Source organism: Alosa pseudoharengus, unplaced genomic scaffold, assembly GCF_046254945.1.
Source record: "Alosa pseudoharengus isolate Yale_2024_CS ecotype anadromous, Long Island Sound unplaced genomic scaffold, YU_APseudo_1.1 YU_APseudo_1.1_scf_8, whole genome shotgun sequence".
In the NCBI taxonomy this organism is placed as follows: Eukaryota; Metazoa; Chordata; class Actinopteri; order Clupeiformes; family Clupeidae; genus Alosa; species Alosa pseudoharengus.
Genome location: NW_027468870.1, coordinates 37,387,011 through 37,406,678, shown reverse-complemented (window position 1 = coordinate 37,406,678; position 19,668 = coordinate 37,387,011). Strand labels below are relative to the sequence as shown.

Sequence of the window (19,668 nt, the reverse complement as noted above, 5' to 3'; positions counted from 1 at the left end):
CCGATTCATTTTTATTTCAAAGTATTGCATAGGTTTTGAACGTTTCAAATGTAAACTCTCTAGGAACAGTTTAAAAGGGTATTATGTCAGTGTGGTATATAGATCCTTATAACCCAGTTGACCTGTGTGTTGACTTGTTTGTGTGTGCGCGTGTGCGTGTTTGTGTGCGTGCGTGTGTGCGTGCGTGTGTGTGTGTGTGTGTGCGCACGTGTGTGTGTGTGTGCGTGCGTATGTGTGTGTGTGTATGTGTGTGTGTGTATGTGTGTGTGTGTGTGTGTATGTGCGTGTGTGTGTGTATGTGTGTGCGTGTGTGTGTGTGTGCGCACGTGTGTGTGTGTGTGTGTGTGCGTGCCCCAGGCGCAGGCGGAGCTGCAGCAGGTGCTGAAGCAGGAGGAGGAGCAGAAGAGCGTGCTGAGCGGCAGCGTGACTGAGCTGCAGGAGCACGTGCAGCAGGCCGAGGCCCAGATCAAGGACCTGAAGGAGACCATCTTCGAGCTGGAGGACCACGTGGAGCAGCAGCAGGCCGTCCACCTCCACACCAAACAGACCATCCTCGACCTGGAGAGTAGGAGACACTTATCATATCACTACATCTATGTGTGTGTCTGTATGAGTGTGTGTGTGTGTGCACCCCCACACCAAACAGACCATTCTCGACCTGGATAGTATGACACTTATCCTGTCATAACATCAGCTTGTCTGCGTGTGTCTCTGTGTGTGTGTGTTTGTCTGTGTATGTACACCCCCACTCCAAACAGGCCCTCCTCAACCTGGAGAGTACTACACTTATACTGTCACAACATCAGCATTTATTTGTCTCTCGGTGTGTGTGTGTGTGTGTGTGTGTGTGTGTGTGTTAATTGATAGGCCTCTATTACTCCTAGCTGATAGAGATGAGACGTGTGTCTTTACGCTCAGTGTGTTTTTGATTGATAGCGTGCTGGCTGTTGCTCATGAGAGAGAGGCGCTGGATTTGCTCTGTGTTTTTATAAGAGCTTAGGGCCCCAGCTAAGAGATCCACGGCGGCTCTCTCCCCCTAAAAGCCAGCCAGAGACGCTTGGGTCCTGGCAGGAGCCTCTGCCGTGATTAGGGACATGCACTGAGTGGATCCTGTTGGGCTGGATATGGCGATGTACAAGCCTATGTGCTAATCTTCCCAGCCGCAGCCCCCCTGCCAGCTTAGACAAAAACACAGCAGGCATCAAGTACATTCAGGACACACAGTGGCACCCCAGTGCTGCTTTTGTGCCACAGATTTATACTTTAATGCCATTTATCCTCATAGTGTGTCTATGGCTTCGCTTTATGTCCCATTGTATGTAAGAATTAGTATGTGATGTGATGCTTAATTGCTGCTAGTTACTAAGCATCAGTGATGGATCAGTCAACAGCACAGCAGCAGGACCAAATATGATCCGAGGAAATAGGAACAGATCCTACTATAGTTTGGCAAGTGGTGGTGATGGCAGACATCCTGTTTATGAGATTTGTGTTTTTTCTCAAGCCAGTAGGCCTGACATGCTCCTTTGCTGCCTTCTTCCAGATCAGCTGAAGAAGGTGGAGGAGCACAAGACGGATGTGGAGAAGCAACTGAAGGCAATGAATCGACAGATGAAGGTGGGACTGTGTGGCATAGCTGTTCGAAAGTCGGACTAGCAGACACATTTACACCCATCTCCTCTCTTTCCTAGACTACAAACTATACAGACGACTAGACTACAGACTATACACATGACTAGACTACTAACTATACAGAAGTATATGGAAACCAGGCTTTTTTATTTTATCACTATATCCACAGCACAGAAGAGTAGTTCATTTATATTGCACATTTTGTACACAGAGGCAATTCAGTGAGCTTTACATAAATAAAAGCAAAAAGGACAGATAAAGACAAAGAAAAGATGATGATCAAAAGAACATAGACTTCCCCGCCCCACCCCAGGCCTTCTGCTTTGTTTCTCCATTCATCGTCTTATTCTCTGTCTCAGGAGGACAAGGAGGAATGGCTGCGCTTCCAGGCGGACTTGCAGACGGCCGTGGTGGTGGCCAACGATATCAAGGTGGAGGCGCAGCAGGAGGTGCGAGCTCTGCGGCGCCACCTGCAGGAGGAGCAGGAGCGCAGCGGCCGCCTGGCCGGAGAGCTGGAGCAGCTGCAGCTGGGCAGGTAGGGCCTCGCTCGACCAGGATGGGGCGCTAACCAAACAAGCGCCCCCGTAGCCTCTGCTGTCTGTTTCCTGTCTCCCGTCTGATTTTTAATGGTGTCGTTCTCTCTCTCTCTCTCTTAACTTCTTTCCACCTTCTCTCTCTCCTCCTGTCCACTGTGCCTTTATCAGCTTGTGCCTGATTGCCCACAGTGTCTTGGTCAGCACACACTGTTCTGAGCGCAGTTTGTGAGGGGTGGGTGCAGGTGGGGGTTTCTTACACACCTCAGCTGATCCTGATCCTCATTAATCAGCTTATATAGTGCCCACGCTACAGGGAGAAGAGTATTGATCCAGCTTTTTAAAAAATACATTAAAAATACACTGTTACACAGTGTACGGGCGATAATAAGTGCTTGCGATGAACATATTGGATTACATGTCAGTTTTGATCCTTGGATTTCAGGGCTTTACAAATCCAGGGATTTGAGGGGAGCGCTCTAATTTTCCCCACGGGTTCTAGCTATCCTTAGAAGCTTTCCTCCTCTCTCTGCTTTGAGCTGCGGAGCTGCTGCCTACTGTCCAACTGTCCTTTCTGACCTTATTCTTGTTGTCCATGTCACTGTGATTCCACCAGCACGTTGTTGCATTTCATCCAAAAGGGAAAAAAAGTCTAGAATATCTAGAAAATCACCACACTCAACACAGACATACCATCATGTTGACAAATGATTAGGCGTACATAACAGTATTATTGTGTCACATTGTAAACTTATATTTGATTTATGAAATGGCTCATATTAGATTGATGAGCTGCATAGATTATTGAGGCTATACAGTATGTAATGATGTGTGGTTGTGATCCGTTTTTTGTCCAAAAATATTGCATGTTTATACCAGGGTTCATACCTGCAGAGCCCCTTTTTGAAATCATAATTTGGGCGAACACTGATCCTGTTGGGCTAGAGTTGACTAGTGTTGACCATCAATAGATGCATGCACAAATAAGTAGACAAAACCTTTACAAAAGAAGTTCAAGGATGCATAGCCTTCTGTGATTTTAGACTATGTACAGTATGGGTCAGTTTCCAATATGTGGATTAAGCCTAGTCCTAGACTAAAAAAAAAAATTCAATGGAGATATTCATTGCGGTTCCCTTCTACACTAAGACTTGGTTTGCGTCCACGTATAGAAATCTGGCCCCTAATCTGTCCTGTCGTACGATTTAAAACTTCTCACACTTTTTCGGTTTGTGACAAAATATTGCTCGCTCACAATGAATATCCCGCTCATTAGCCCATCCACCGATCACAGTAGCCCAGTAGTCTCCTCAGTGGCCAGTCACCCCACTCGTTCCCCTCGTCTTCCCCATCCTCCGAGTCCGGCCTAGCCGACGCTCCTTTACTCGGTAGCCTCCCGCCCCACAGAGCCTCCCTGACCTCACTCTCTAGCGGATTGCCCTTCTGACATGGCCACGCCCCCTTGTGTGAGGACCCAGGTGAGTTGGATGCTGGCGCCGCCCTGAGTGCTTCCCTGGTAGTGAATGAATTGGGTTTGGGGGGGGGGTGCTGTGTGCTGGCAGTGAATGATTGGGTTTGGGGGGGGGGGGGGGGGGGGGTGCTGTGTGCTGGGAGTGGATGCATAGCAGTAGGATTAGCTTTGTGTGCTGCCCTGATCTCTTTGCCTTCTTTGCACTGCTTCTGCTGTGGATGAGTTCGCTGTCTGTCTCCTTGTCAGCTGGTTGAGATACTGATATGCTCTCTCTGTCTCTCGGTGAAATGCTCTTGAAATGCTGGGTTTCTTTGCTTGACATAACCGCTCTTCATCTCTCATTTGGCCGCCTGTAGTAGCATAGCGCTCCACCTGCTGTCTGCTCTGAGCAACTGCAGCACTGACTCTGTAATCCATCTTGTAAAAATTATTACAATGAATGTCTTCACTGAAATTCTGAACTGATAAAAAAAAAAAAAAGGTTTTGAGTGAAACTGCCCATGTTTTTGCACAAAGCTGTTGAATGAACCTGAACCGATGGCTGTACTCTCTGTAAAACATTCATGTTTTATATCTATAAAAACATGCTCATGTTTTTATGAATTTCAGAAATGCATGCAGGATGGTGAGCATTTTGCTTGTCTACTAAAAGCTTTCATGATCAGTGAGGCCATTCAACATGGCACCTCAGCCTCACAGAGGCACATGATTGATGTAAAACCCAGACATTTTGGAAGTTTGTTATTTAATGGTCGTATTCCATCAGTTGCACTTCATATCTTCCTTCACTCTCTCTGTTTCAGGCTCAGCACTGGATCTGCCTTTGAGACCAAAACAGCAGTAGAAGGCAGATAGGCCGGCATGAAGACTGCCAGAAGACAGTGTTACCACTCCAAAATGCCTTTATCAATTTTACAGTATTAAGTGAAGACGTGTAACATGTTGGGTACCAAGAGTACAGGAACGGGTTCAAGTCAGGCTTGCTTAAATCTGCCTCGGTAGTGGCAAGAATATGTGAATTTGTGATATGTGAAAATACTTTGATTTACAGTGAAATATAAATGTTTATAATTGTGATATGATTTAAACGTCTGTACAACTGGCAATTCATATCCAAGTGTTGGGCTTGTTTTACTGTGCCTTTGAGCAACTATATTTCCATGAAATTTTTTGTAAGTTTTGACATTTAGAAATACCAGATGAATTGCCTTAGGACAAAAGCCAATACAAATGACAAAACAGCCCAAATTCTCACTTTTGGCCTGTTTTAGATTGGACCTTGATGGTGATAAAACACTCCGTGGAGTTCATGTTACAATGACAAAGTTGTTTTTAAACATTTTATTAGGAGTTTCATTCCACTTGATGCAACACCTCATGTATGTTAGTTTTCATTGTGTTCTATCCTTCTTGTGATATGTGATGATAGATGTTTGTAAAAAAAATATCTATAATAAAGTAACATTTAAGCCATTTTCATTTCATGGAAGATTTCATGACCTGAAATGTTTCACATCAGCATCATCATTTGTTGTCTGTATATCAAAACGCACTACACATGCATTGTCACTAGGTGGCAGCATAGAATTGATACATGTGTACATAAAATTATCTGAAATTCCTTAATTAATGGTATATATGAGTTTAGGTATGGCACGTGAATTTGTCATTTGTCAATTCATAATTTTCCACCTCATATGCCTAAATCGTTATTTTTTTTTTTTTTTTAATCTCACAAAAAGGACCTAAGAGTTCATGAATTCTTGTCCTGCATTACTATTCCCTGTGTAGAATTGTGGTTACAAAGAATTCTGCTGACGGCAATATCACATCGCCATAATAGATGCAGTATTTGAGGTTTACTAATTAATGATGTTCCTCAGCCCTTTCCGTGCTAAGCAGCTGTGTTCTAAACAGGATTATTGATGACTTCTTCTGTGATTATTCGGGGGCTGGTGCATCAGATAATAGCCAGACAAATGTCAGGGAAATCGCCCAATCTGCAGGCTTAACCTCCGTGGCCATTTTGTCCATTCTCAGGTTAAATTTTTCATTGTGGCTTTAGCCACTCTAAATAAACAATGCAGAGGACTGTGCCAGAGCGGCAGTACTGTGCCTCGACCACAACCATGATTATTACAGCATGTGCTTATCTAAGTCAGATTATAGCCTACCCCACCGCCGCCTTCTTAAGAGGGTTTTTGAGATGTTTTTATTTATTGACTGTGCGACTAAGACGTTAAAAATGTCTTACACACGTATGTTTAAACTTCAGAGAGAAATTGTATTGCTGCTCCTTAGGAAAGCTGAAATATGAAAGTATAAATTCCAATGTGTAAAACCATTATGTTGTGTGCATTTATTGCTTCAAGACAATAAATGTGAATCAAACCTTAGAGGCTTTATGGTCTCTTTTTTTTTAGTTTTCAGTCTTAATCCTTCATGCACTGGTTCAGACTTTCTACCAGAATTTATTTTCTTCTCTCTTTGACTTCATAATCCACAGGTTTTAGATGAATATTAGTGCATGTAATTTAATGTAAGAAAATGTACTGCTCCATGATGACTGCATACCAACATGACTATTTCCCTGATTATGTCAACACTTTCACTCTTGTATACTATTGCACACTTACACCAATGTGCACTATTGCATACCAACATGACTATTTCCCTAATTATGTCAACTCTCTTCATAGGTTGGCTGTTTGTTGTACATTGCTGGTCCTACTGAATGAATGTAACGTTGCTTTATATTATAGCTGCATCAGACTGGTTCCGTCCCTCTGCAGCAGTGTTGCCTTATACCCCCCTGTCCTGTCTCTAGGTTACAGAGTGACGAGAGGAGTCCGCCCCCAGCGGAGGAGAGGGCCCAGTGGTGTGGGATCCCCGTGATGACCCAAAACGCCCCTGCCAGCCTCAACGGGAGCGAGAGCAGTAGCGGCGGCACTAGTAGTAGCCAGGCCAAGACGGCCGCCTCGGTTAAGTCCCTCATCAAGAACTTCGACCGGCCGCTCGAGAGTGAGGACACGAGCCCCTCTCTCTCCCTGCTCTTTCCCTCCAACCCCTCCCTAACCTCTGGAGCGCAACAGCTGGTTGGTAGGGATTAGGATCTGCAGAAAGCACCCAGATTTACTCTGTTCCCTAATGCTAATCACCTGACCAAATATACACACACACACGACACAAGCGTGGGGGAAAGGCGAGGCGGTGATAACAGACATGCTGTATGCTGCTCTGTGTGATGGGAGGGGATGCATGGTCATTTATTATTGAGAGCCAGGCTGCAAGTCATTATATACAGCCTTTGTGTAGTGAGAAATGGATCTAGTTCTTTGGTGTACGCAAGCACCCATATAATTAGCTTGACTCAAGCTTTGTAAAGGAGTGGGATCTAAGAAACAGACTCAGGCCCTGCTTTCTGTTATCATTATTTGCGTGACCACTATAAGCCACGAGGCTAAGGGTTTGTCTTTGATGTCTTCCTTTTTTTTATTCCCCATCCAGATGGTCCTGCTAAAGCACTGAAGGTCAGCCTCTCCACCCGCAGCCCACTGAGTGGCATACCTGTCAGCACGTCCCCCTCTGCTACAGTGCATCCTACTCAGGTACTACAAATCCCACAATCCATCTGCAGCCTCTTCATGGTAAATGGACTGCATTTATGAAGTGCTTTTCCACTCCTCCGAGCACTCAAAACGCTTTACAATTTCATGCCTCACATTCACCCATTCACACACACACACACACACTATGCAAGGCAGCAACCTGCACACTGGGAGCAGTTTGGTGTTCAGTGTCTTGCTCAAGGATACCTCGACAGGGTCAGGATTATGTCGGGCTCGAACCAGCAGCCTTCTGGTTGTCAGACCCCTTGGACCTCCTGAGCCACCTCTGCCCAACTATGAGGAAGACAAATCACCAGCACTGTGATAATGTAGCAAAGCTGTATCAGAATTTTGCACCTGATAGGCGTGATTTGTTTTCCTGGGTCTTTTCCTGGGCCAGAAAACATGATTGCACGAGTGAACTATGTAGAGTTAGTGATATGTCCACCCAGCATGTGTTGTGTGTGCGTCTGTGTGAATGCTTGTTGCTCAACACATGCATAATGCATGTGATAATTTGTTTTCATTCTCTAGAGGCACACTGCAATCAAGCCACTGTCCAAGACCACACCAAGAAAGGTCAACTTCTCTCACCCTGGTAAACACAGTCTCAGAATACATTGTTGCTGTGGACACACTTCCCCTCTGGTTTAACCATACCTCATTCTCACTATTAATAAACATTTACAGTACAAAAGTTAATGATTTACAAGAATAACCAAATGCGTACCTGTGTAGCTGATAGCAAGAATAAATGTCACTGTATTGATTGATTTTATGAAGAGGTTTTATTACAAGGAAGGGCCCTAATGATGTTTAATTCAATTCATTCCTGGTCTTACCCCTTGAAAACAGACATTTTTGTTTGCACATTAATTGTGGCAATTAATCTGCAGAAACTTCAACATTCAACATGAATCTTTCTCTTTTCCTTTCTACCTCTTTCAGACCCTCTCTCCGGCCCAAGTGATGAACTGAAGCCAGCGTCTTTCATGAGGAAGAGCCCGTCGCTAGAGTCTGTGATTAAGAGCCCAGCAGCTCTATGCACTTCCCTAGGCTCATACAGCTATACATGGGACAACAGTAAACTCAGGTACAGCAGTCTTACCAACATAAAACACAAATGACTTAGAGGTTATAGAGAGGTTATAGACAGGAGATGTTAAGGAGAATGCTGTTGTTTAAGTGGATATGATGGATATTCTTATTCTGATGTATCAGAAAAAAGATTTGCCTATATTTACTCTAAATAATATATGTCATGTGTGTGTATGTATGTATATACATATAATATATATACACTAATATATTATATATTACTAATATATATATATATATATATATATACACACAGTATCTCACAAAAGTGAGTACACCCCTCATATTTTTGTAACTATTTTATCTTTTCATGAGACAACACTGAAGAAATGACACTTTGCGGCAATGTAAAGTAGTCAGTGTACAGCTTGTATAACACTGTAAATGTACTGTCCCCTCAAAATAAGTCAACACACAGCCATTAATGTCTAAACCGCTGGCAACAAAAGTGAGTACACCCCTAAGTGAAAATGTCCAAATTGGGCCCAATTAGCCATTTTCCCTCCCCGGTGTCATGTGACTCATTAGTGTTACAAGGTCTCAGGTGTGAATGGGGAGCAGGTGTGTTAAATTTGGTGTTATCACTCTCACACTCTCATACTGGTCACTGGAAGTTCAACATGACACCTCATGGCAAAGGACTCTCTGAGAATCTGAAAAAAAGAATTGTTGCTCTACATAAATATGGCCTAGGCCAGTGGTCCCGCAACCCCCTTCTCTCCAACCGGAAAAAACTAACTGGCCTAGGCTATAAGAAGGCTATAAGAAGATTGCCAACACCCTGAAACTGAGCTGCAGCACAGTGGCCAAGACCAAACAGCGGTTTAACAGGACAGGTTCCACTCAGAACAGGCCTCGCCAAGGTTGACCAAAGCAGTTGAGTCCACATGCTCAGCGTCATATCCAGAGAATTGTCTTTGGAAAATAGACGTACAGTATTAGTTCTGCCAGCTGTAGAGGTTGAAGGGGTGGGGGATCAGCCTGTCAGTGCTCAGACTATATGCCGCACACTGCATCAAATTGGTCTGCATGGCTGTCATCCCAGAAGGAAGCCTCTTCTAAAGATGATGCACAAGAAAGCCCACAAACAGTTTGCTGAAAACAAGCAGACTTTTTACTGTCTCAAGATAAACTTATTTGGTTCAGATGGTGTCAAACTTGTGTTGCGGCAACCAGGTGAGGAGTACAAAGACAAGTGTGTCTTGCCTACAGTCAAGCATGGTGGTGGGAGTGTCATGGTCTGGGATTGCATGAGTGCTGCACTGGGGAGCTACTGTATGGTTCATTGAGGGAACCATGAATGCCAACATGTACTGTAACATACTGAAGCAGAGCATGATCCCCCTCCTCTCGGAAACTGGGCCGCAGGGCAGTATTCCAACATGATAATGACCCCAGACACACCTCCAAGACGACCACTGCCTCGCTAAAGAAGCTGAGGGTAAAACTGATGGACTGGCCAAGCATGTCCCCAGACCTAAACCCTATTGAGCATCTGTGGGGCATCCTCAAACGGAAGGTGGAGGAGCGCAAGGTCTCTAACATCCAGCAGCTCTGTGATGTCATCATGGAGGAGTGAAAGAGGATTCCAGTGGCAACCTGTGAAGCTCTGGTGAACTCCATGCCCAAGAGGGTTAAGGCAGTGCTGGAAAATAGTGGTGGCCACACTTTGGGCACTATTTGGACATTTTCACTTAGGGGTGTACCGATACTCACTTTTGTTGCCAGTGGTTTAGACATTAATGGCTGTGTGTTGAGTTATTTTGAGGGGACAGTACATTTACACTGTTATACAAGCTGTACTCACTTTTGTGAGATAGTGTACAGGGCCTAAATTTCAGCGAGGGATTGCAGGTATTGCACATAATTTATTCAAGTCCCGCACATCTAGCCATCATAATGTGAGAAATTCCCACGCTGTCTGATAACGTTAATCTAATGATGGAGCGGTGTGAATGCAGAACTACTGACCGGACGGACCAACTTTTGACTTGAATTGAACGTAACCCCATGCAGAGACACGCGCACACAGAACCACTTTGGTGGTGCTTCTCTTAATCTCTCTCGCTTAGCAGGATTTGTCACCGCCGCCTACTTTCACTTTCTTGAGTGCCACATACTCCTATTAGAAAATCAAATCCGAAATCATGTAAGTAGCCCCACCCACCAAACTGTATTAATCAGTGTAAAATGTTTGGCCCTGCTGTATTATATATATCATGTATGAGTCATATATATAATATATATCTATATATATATATGTAATATGACTAATACCTAACATATTTGTTAGTGTTTACAATACATTAGAAGACTTTACAAACTGTAGGGAATTTTAAACTGACATTGTCCAGCCCCAGATGCACTGGACATTACTGACCATAATGTAAACTAATGCTGACCTGTAAATGTTGACATTAATAGTCTCATCGCTCTCTCATGTTGTGTTTGACTAGTGAGGCATCTCACAACATGAATGTCATTTTTGTGCTTTCTTTTTTTTTCTTTGCAGTTTGTTCATGCAGCATTGCAAAATTTAGAACATGATCTTGATTACTTGTTCCTCAATTAATTTCCAATAGCTTTCAGTCCATTCAATGTCTTGATATTGTACAGCGGAAAACATTTGTGTTCTTAACTGTAATGATAAAACCCCCAAATTTCCCCATCAGGCCCTTGAGCGTTGATACTGGAAATTACTTTCTCTTTGTTTTGTTTAGTTTCATAGTAATATCCGTCTCTAGTTTATTTCGCTACTTACTCCGTTTCAGATCCAGCAGTGCAATTATGGACCCCGCAATGATTTGTATAGTTTGTAGAGTAGACATCCGGGAAGTGAGTAATGATATTTTTGGCATTGAACTACAGTATCTTGCTTTCATACATTAGCATTGGAAAGACCTGTTTAATATTATTCAACGGCTAGCTTTACCATAAAGGGTCCTATTTTAGTTCTATGTGAGAAACACTATGGAGTGCTAATACTTGCAGTGCTATACAGTAGATCTAAATGTCAGTTGTGGATAGACGATATCCTCCAATTCGTTCTGTATTTTGAGTTACTTTTTTTATTCCTTCGGCCTCTGCAGCAATAACACTGCCTCAGACAATTTTGCATGTCAGACTACATTATTTCACAGGGAAGAATAGCTTTCCCAGACATTGTGATGAATCTCTCAGCAACATAGTCAATGTCCACCCCCTTAATATGCACACACACACACACACACACACACACACACACACACACACGCCCATTAGCGAAATGGCTAATGTTTGCTCCAGGCCTGTCGCGGCGAGGTTAGTGGACATGATTCTAAGTGCAATGACCAGAGTGCCTCCAGTTCTTCCCATGATTGTGCTCAGCATGCTGATTAACTTCCATGCTGTGTCGCCCTCAGGGAGAGACCCCTATGGACCCCTATGTTGAGATGCAAACAGTCAAACTGAGCAGGCCCTGGTGTATACATATACGGTAGCGGCTCGCTTATTTACATTCAAAAGGCCAAAATTATTTGTAGAGTGTCACATTCTGTCTACCCACATGAAAAGAAGACAGACGAGTCTACGGCAGTGCTTAGCACTGGTTGTTTGTAAACACATTCCCTCCAACACACGCCGCATCCATACCAAAACATCGGTCATTGTCACACATGCACAGATGTTGCCAAGTGTTTTTATTCCTTCTCTCTCTCTCTCTCCCCTCTCTCTCTCTCTCCCTCTCTGTCTCTCATTCTCTCCCCCCATGACTATGTGTGGTGTCCCCTGGTGACAGAGCGGAAAGAAAGGACCCCTTGGCCGCCCTGGCGCGGGAGTACGGAGGATCTAAGAGAAACGCTCTACTGAAGTGGTGCCAGAAGAAAACAGAGGGCTATCCGGTAGGGGGCAGAGGTCCACGACCTCACACTGAAGACCCTCTGGATCTCTCCATGGATCTCCATCTCCTCTCTCTATACCTCTGTATCCATCTCTCTCTCTTTCCCTCTGTTTCTGTGGATCTGTCACTGGATCTGTTATCGTCGTTGCTCAATAAGACATGCGGTTTTGTGAAAGATTGCGTGTGAAGTATTGGATTGCTTCACCGTGAAATGGCTTGCTCATAAATCCTGCTACTCAATGATCTCTCTGCCTATCCCACAGCATCTCCGTGTCTAGCCAAGCCTCCCATTACTCTATTAACAAATGTTTACACTGATACAATCAGTGTTCATGTTTATTAGTCAATGTAATGCTTTCACACACTTGCAGTAGATGTACTTGAGCTTACACCTTGCATTTACAGATGTGTGAGTGTGTGTGTGTGTGTGTGTGTGTGTGTGTGTGTGTGTGTGTGTGTGTGTGTGTGTGAGTGTAAACCCCTATCCTACCCCTCAACCCCCTACCCTGGAGCAAGCACCATCATCGGACACAATGGACAGCTAATCTGTAATCGTGATTTGTTTGCAACATTGTGTATGGAATATTGAGTAGCCGACTTACACTCACCTGAGTCAGCTGTTACACGGACTTGTACTCTTACGAAGGGCTTCTGAGTACTAAGAGTATTTGTATAGACTCTGGATTCTACTGAGCATTGCTTGAGCACAAAAGGAAAGGAAGACAGGGCTCTGATGAGTGCCTACGTGCTACACCTGGAGTCCCTCTCCTAAAGCCCACTGTTAGCGACTTAGCGTCTAGCAGACACGCCACAACCGGGACAACTTAGCGGTCAGATAAGTGGGTGTTGAGAGCTAATAATAGAGAAAGCCTCTCCCTGACCGTAAGGCAGTGAGGCTGGAGAGACAGGGGGCTTCAATGGGATCACTGGTCCAATCTGGTGGTTAGCAGCATATTGGGCAGTGAACTTTTGAGTTATTATTTGATCCTTTGGGTCCTCATTTTTGCTTTCTGCTCTCGTAGGGCTTACAGTTGTGGCCTCTAAACACATCATCCCCCATCCCTCTGCGGAGGCTTGGGTCTGCCCACAGACAGATGTGGATATTCCTTCTTGTGCAATACACATACTGACTGATCCAGTGTGCAGAAGTCTCAAGTGTGTTTGATTAGAGTATTTTTTTTAATCCTATTTTTTTTTTGTACCCAAAGAATAGAAAAATTGTGTTTTTTCTTGTCAAGGGCGCCAGTTTTTCCCTGGCTAGAGGAGACGGGCCATTTGGACCCCACTGGAGAGCATGCACACCCTCAGGGTCCTGGAATGTCATAAGAGGCTTTAGCTAATAATTGAGAAGTTTAGTTTTTGGATAATTACGGTTAAATGATTTATGCATTTTTTCCATCTGGCCTTTGTGTAACTTAAATCCTTAAAGACTCATATTTTCCCTCCTATTGTGCAGCTTTCGGTGCACGAAACAGTAAAACAATGAATGCTGGGAAATGCACTGCTGTTGTTTATTGCATGCTCTCCATCAAGATAGCCAGCATCATGTACCAAACCAGTGCAGGGCTTTTCACCTTTTCAACCAAGACATCTTTGGAATCTTTTAAATATTTTGGCAGCTGTTTATCCTGGAAGTATTCAGATTTGTTTAAATGTAATCGTACCATCTGACTGATCGACTGGCTCAGAGCTCATACCGGTGGACTGTCGTGCCTCTATCTCTTGGTTGACAGATAAATTGCATCTCTTAAAACAATGTTTTGTTATCCATCCATGCAACAAAACATTGTAACTCTGTTTTCTTTTCAGACTTTAATGGTTAAGACCCATTACTTGGATTATATACTTAGCAGAATTACAACAATGGCTCATACTCTGGGATTATATCCAAGAATGTGATATTAGAGCCCTAAAAACTCCAGTCACAGCAGAGGAGAGTCCACAATGTTCAACTCATCCCATAATATACACAGTATAGAGCAAAAGTATTGGGACACCTGCTATTACAGTCACAGGAAGTTCAATGATATCCCACTGTAAAGCTATAGGTAATGGAGTTGGTCCCACTTTACAGCTGGAACAGCTGGAACAGCTTCCACTCTTTTGGGAAGGATTTCCACAAGATTTTAGAGTGTCTTTGGAAAGTTTTGCCCATTCATACAGAAGGGTACTTCATCCCAAAGGCATTTGATGATGTACAGGCTCCTGTTCTCTGCAAGCCAGTGAAGTTCTTCCGTACATGTCTTTATAGATCTTGCTTTGTGCATTATTAACAGCCATAATTTTGAAGAGATAATGGCATAATGGTTGTTTTCCAGAGTTTGGGCTTGGATCAGTGAAGGGTAGTCTAAATGCTTCAGTATACCAAAACATTTAAGACAATTATACCCTTCCAACGTTTTGGGAACAGTTTGAGGAGGCCCTATTCGGCTCCAGCATGACTACCACAGTGCACAAAGTGATCCATTTTAATACCTATGGATTTAGATTGGGATGTCATTAAAGTTACTGTAATGGCAGTCATCCCAATATGTTTGTCTATAATTAAGCAATAACCCCCGAGAGGCCGTAGGTTACACTGATTGTACAACAGCTAAGGGAGCGGAGTGCCTAACTCCCCCCTTAGCTGTTCAGCTTTACTAAAACGGTTACTGCATATATATCTGGCAAGATGTCATAATCAAGGACCGGAACTATCCGTTTTAGAATATATAGTATAGCGTATACTGTACATATAGACTAGTCTGAATTGTATTGCTTTGCCAGGCAAAGTTTTGTTGTACATTTATTGACTGTGTGGTGCACCAGTGGATGAAAATAAAGTATGTGTGTGTATAGCCAGACGAAATTAGGTTTGGAACGCCATCTCCTTCTCAGCTATTTGGAAGATTCTCCCTGGCACAGACATGGCCATGGGCCTCACGTTGGCTCTGCACCTGGGAAAAGGTTACCTCAGGAGCACACAAGCTGCAAATTGAACTTAATGTCGGCCCAGGGAAAAGGTCAGCGCAGACAACTTGGACCCTCTGTAATAAGAAACAGTCCTCGTCTAAGGACCAATTACCTGCTAACATCTGGAGATGGACAGCCTTGTCAGAAGGACATACCCAACTGGCCTTGACGCACTCAGAGGGAGCGAACGCAGAATTAAACACGTTCGCAGCGAGGCGCACGTGTGCAGCGTCCGTGGGGATCTGTGTACGTCTGAGCGTTGTTTACTATCTGTCTCTCTCCCCGAGCAGTATGCCAACAGTGTAGTTGAGTTCAAACATGTCTGTTTGTTTAGTGTCAGGGATGGGATAGGGGGGCAGTGAATGGCCAAATTCCCCTGACAGCCCTTTCGCCGTAAATTGCATAAAGCCTTGTTCATTTCCGCAGGGAGGGCCGTTATTGAATGGGAGCGCAATCGTTATGAATATCGACTGCCTGCCCCTTTCTCTCTCTCCCAGCCGCTCCCTCCACCCCACCCCGCAGCTGCCAGCTCCTGTGCTCAGTTCAGGCGTGGTGTCAGGAAACTGGCTGCTTTATTGTCTTGGCCGTCTCACCGGAGCCGCCATGGCCGCCCTCGGCAGGGCAGACGTGAGCCGCCCATTGCGTGAGCCGGCGGCGCGAGCGGCAGAGGGGAGGGCACGGGTCACCTGAGCACAGCTCATTAGACCGCCGCGCTACTGTCAGCAGGACCTTGGGCAAATAGTGGGTAATTGCATTTAAATGACAGGCCCCTGAAATGAAAAAGAGGCCTCGCTGTAATCTGAGAGAGTTTGTTGACTTTGTAAACACACTTGGGTGTGAAGGGCAGCAAAGGCATATGTCCCTGCAATGTGCACCACCATTTTCATGTCTATTTGTGAATGTGAATGCACACATGCCTGACTGAGAGGAGACTAGTAAGATGCAGTGCATGTGGATGCACTTTCCATAAAGAGCAAAGTGCTGCCATTTGACCTTGCTGGCATGTAATGGTGTTGTTTTATGCAAATTTTGAGGAATTATTTACTGATGATTTAGGTTATTATTATGATAGGTGATATGTGAGATAAAGAAGAGTGTGTGTGAGTGTGCATGCGTGTGTGTGTTTTGTTTGTTTGTGTGTGTTGCTTGTGGCTCTACCATGCAGGCAGAAGCCATCAGCGATGTGCAGCTGTGCATGCGCGTGACTTCCATCAGAGTCCTATTGATAAGTGTCGCCTGCAGACCCCAAGCCTTGAGCCGAGGACCAGGCCGCTCTAATGCCGAGTCTGTAATTGGCCCGTGGGCCACATCTGACAGTGCGTGTGTGTCAGCCGTGCCATTTCTATGGTGAGCGGCAGACATGGGGGACTCGAGTCACATGACTTGACTCGAGTCAGACTCGAGTCACATTTTTTAAGACTTGAGACTTGCTTGATCAACATGTATAAAAGACTCGACTTGACTTGTTATTCATGACTTGAGACTTGACTTAGACTCTTAACATGCCTCAAATTTGACGTTAGGTTTCTAACACGACGACCCTTGTCAAAGTTTGGCAGTGACGTCGGCAGCAGCGTTTGATTGATTGATTAGTTCACTTTTTCAACATTATTGGTTCCCTGGAGATGTGACAGGATCAGGAAGTGTAACTTGAACTGTTTAAATATATTTTCATGATTTGATGTAGCTTAGGCTACCTAATATTTGAGGCATATTGAAACAATAATAGGCTATTTTATAACAGGTCTACTTGAAATAGGCCTACATTTATTTTTATTTGTATACATTTCATCTTATTCTATATGTGGCTTGAATGAATGCAATGTGTATTTGTTTGTTACAAATAACATTTCATAAGTTCATAACTAGCCTATTGTAGCTTATTTTAAAATGAAAACATGGGTAAATCATCATGAATTTCAATGATTTGGCTATGACTTGATTTGACTTGCTTGACCCAAGCTATGACTTGACTTGACTTGCTTGACTGTCACAAAAAATGACTTGAAAAATGACTTGAAGGTTAAGACTTGAGACTTGCTTGTGACTTGCACATGTGTGACTTACTCCCACCTCTGGTGAGCCCTAATTTGAATAATGGGCAAAGTGCAAAGTCTCAAGTCTAACTAAATCTAATTTAATAACTAGGCAAAATCAATTTGCTAATTAAACACCATGGGCAAGACCTTACCACAAAAATCTATGCCAGCTTAAAGGAGAATTCCGGTGTGATATTGACCTAAAGTGTGTTGAAACATGATACCGAGTGTGAACGTATGTCTCATAGCCCATCTCGGCTTGTCCCCTGCACTCCAAAATCTGGCGCTAGTTAGCTGATGCTACCAACAGCTTTTTCAATGGTGGTGCTTCGGCATCGGGCTAGACATGCAAATAAATCACTGTTTTACACCGTTTACGAGGCTCAATGTATCTCCACACTTCATTGGTAGACTACCGAAGGCCCTGACATTTAAAAGGAGACATTGAGAACTTTGAAAAAGCACTGGTAGTTTACTTACAAGACGATTCCAAAAATAATTCCGTGGAAATGCATGGATTCCAGTTGCTGCTACTGGAAGAAACTGGAATCCATGCATTTCCACTGAATTATTTTTGGAATCTGATCCCTTATCATACCTGTTCATTCTTACTCGTCGCTCGACTTATCTTGACTAAATTCAAGATGGCTGCAAACGCTAAACTTCGTGAAGATACTGTCTGTATAAATCGTCTTGTAAGTAAACTACCAGTGCTTTTTCAAAGTTCTCAATGTCTCGTTTTAAATGTCAGGGCCTACGGTAGTCTACCAATGAAGTGTGGAGATACATTGAGCCTCGTAAATGGTGTAAAACAGTGGTTTATTTGCATGGCTAGCCCGATGCCGAAGCACCACCATTGAAAAAGCTGTTGGTAGCATCGGCTAACTAGCGCCAGATTTTGGAGTGCAGGGGACAAGCCGAGATAGGCTATGAGACACGTTCACACTCGGTATCATGTTTCAACACACTTTAGGTCAATATCACACCGGAATTCTCCTTTAATGCTCCCATATCCCACATGCCACACAACATCTATAGTTCATGTATGAGATCTCTGCTTGTTGATAGACTTTGCACTTTGCCCCACATTTAAAGGTGGGTGCTGAAATGTTAAGGCTTTGGAAATTTATAGGCTGCCTACTTTAGTTTGTCCAGTCACGGTAACTTAACCCAGACGAAGACCCAACCCCTGACCAGCAACTCTCTTTATGACTATTTTGTCATCGATTGTTGTGGCCTTTCTGAAAGTTATTGTAAGACGATCGCCAGTCGGCCCTCCGCTGGCTTTCCGTTGTATTTCTTGTCTCGACGTTTGATGTGCTTTATTTAGGTCAGGCGCAGTTTCGTCTGACACACAGCGAAAGATTTTTCATAAAAAAAGAAAGCCCTGTTTGTTTAGGACGGAGACAATGAGAAAAGACAACAGGGGGCCTTTGCGCCTCTAAGCGGAGGGATTCGGACAGGCCGAGCTGTGAGAGGGCTCATCCGCTTGCTTGCCTCACTCCCCCGTTCTGTGCTCCGGGCCTGAGTGGAACAAACAGAACCGGGCAGGCTCGATAGGGGAGGGCGAGAGCGCGTCTGTTTCGTCTGCTGCCCTTGCTGGTTTTTTAGAGTGACATACTGCCCATCTTAAATTAGCAGTGCATCTGCCTGCCCTGGTTTGTAAACGCCAGCTGCCATTTGTTACTCACACATCTTCCATAGAATCCAGTAAAGGTCAGCGCATGCAACAAAACTGATTTGTTTTGTGTACACATAGTAAGTTACAGTAGGTGGGTTATGACAATGGGCCACAAGTGGTACTTCTTGACCGTGGGTGTCACAACATTAGCTTGTGTTGGACTTGAGAATGTGCCTGTGTTTGAAGGAACCAAGATGAGGACTGTCTTATCTGGTTTGTTGGAAGGACTGTAGGATCAGAAATGTGTCTAGAGATTGTTTTGTAAAATGAAGTCTCAGCCAGCCAGGAGTGGAGTCAGAAATCTCAGAGAGCCTGATTCACAAATATCCAGAGACCTACGTTGTGTTGCTAACAGACGCAGTCTCATGCAACAAACAAGGAAACACAATTTATACCCTCCTGACAAATCAGACAAGACATGACATCTCCATTAATGGTACGCAAACCATTTTACGACTTGGTTACCTAAGAGTTGACCATATCTATAAGGTTGTATCCCATAACGACCGACATCTATGGAACCCAGTCAAGATTGACCCCAAGACAGTAAATAAGGTCTTGGGCGCCAGCCTGCCGGAGCAGGGCCTACACAGCCTTTCTCGAAGACACACACACACACACACACACACACACACACAGCATGGCTGCACAAACACCTTGAACATGGCATTCCACAGATGTTACCTCATAAATCTCCTTCACTTTCTGCTTACAGCAGCGTCTCTTTCTTCAACATGTTCACAGACCACCCCAAAAGAGTAAATGGTTGAATATAGC

General features: G+C 44.1%; 1 protein-coding gene across 8 annotated transcripts in view; it reads left to right on the top strand.

Annotated features, from left to right (window-relative positions):
* specc1 (sperm antigen with calponin homology and coiled-coil domains 1) overlaps positions 1 to 19,668 on the top strand; it is a 95,405-nt gene that overhangs the window by 61,239 nt on the left and 14,498 nt on the right. For 7 of the 8 annotated variants that reach the window (XM_076274851.1, XM_076274850.1, XM_076274847.1 and 4 more), the window contains 8 exons: positions 358 to 565; positions 1,544 to 1,617; positions 1,992 to 2,167; positions 6,464 to 6,735; positions 7,144 to 7,244; positions 7,779 to 7,842; positions 8,193 to 8,337; positions 12,118 to 12,220. In XM_076274851.1, coding sequence (XP_076130966.1) covers positions 358 to 565; positions 1,544 to 1,617; positions 1,992 to 2,167; positions 6,464 to 6,735; positions 7,144 to 7,244; positions 7,779 to 7,842; positions 8,193 to 8,337; positions 12,118 to 12,220 — 1,143 coding nt within the window. The remainder of the gene's footprint in view (positions 1 to 357; positions 566 to 1,543; positions 1,618 to 1,991; positions 2,168 to 6,463; positions 6,736 to 7,143; positions 7,245 to 7,778; positions 7,843 to 8,192; positions 8,338 to 12,117; positions 12,221 to 19,668) is intronic. The other variant, XM_076274852.1, reaches the window with a different exon arrangement.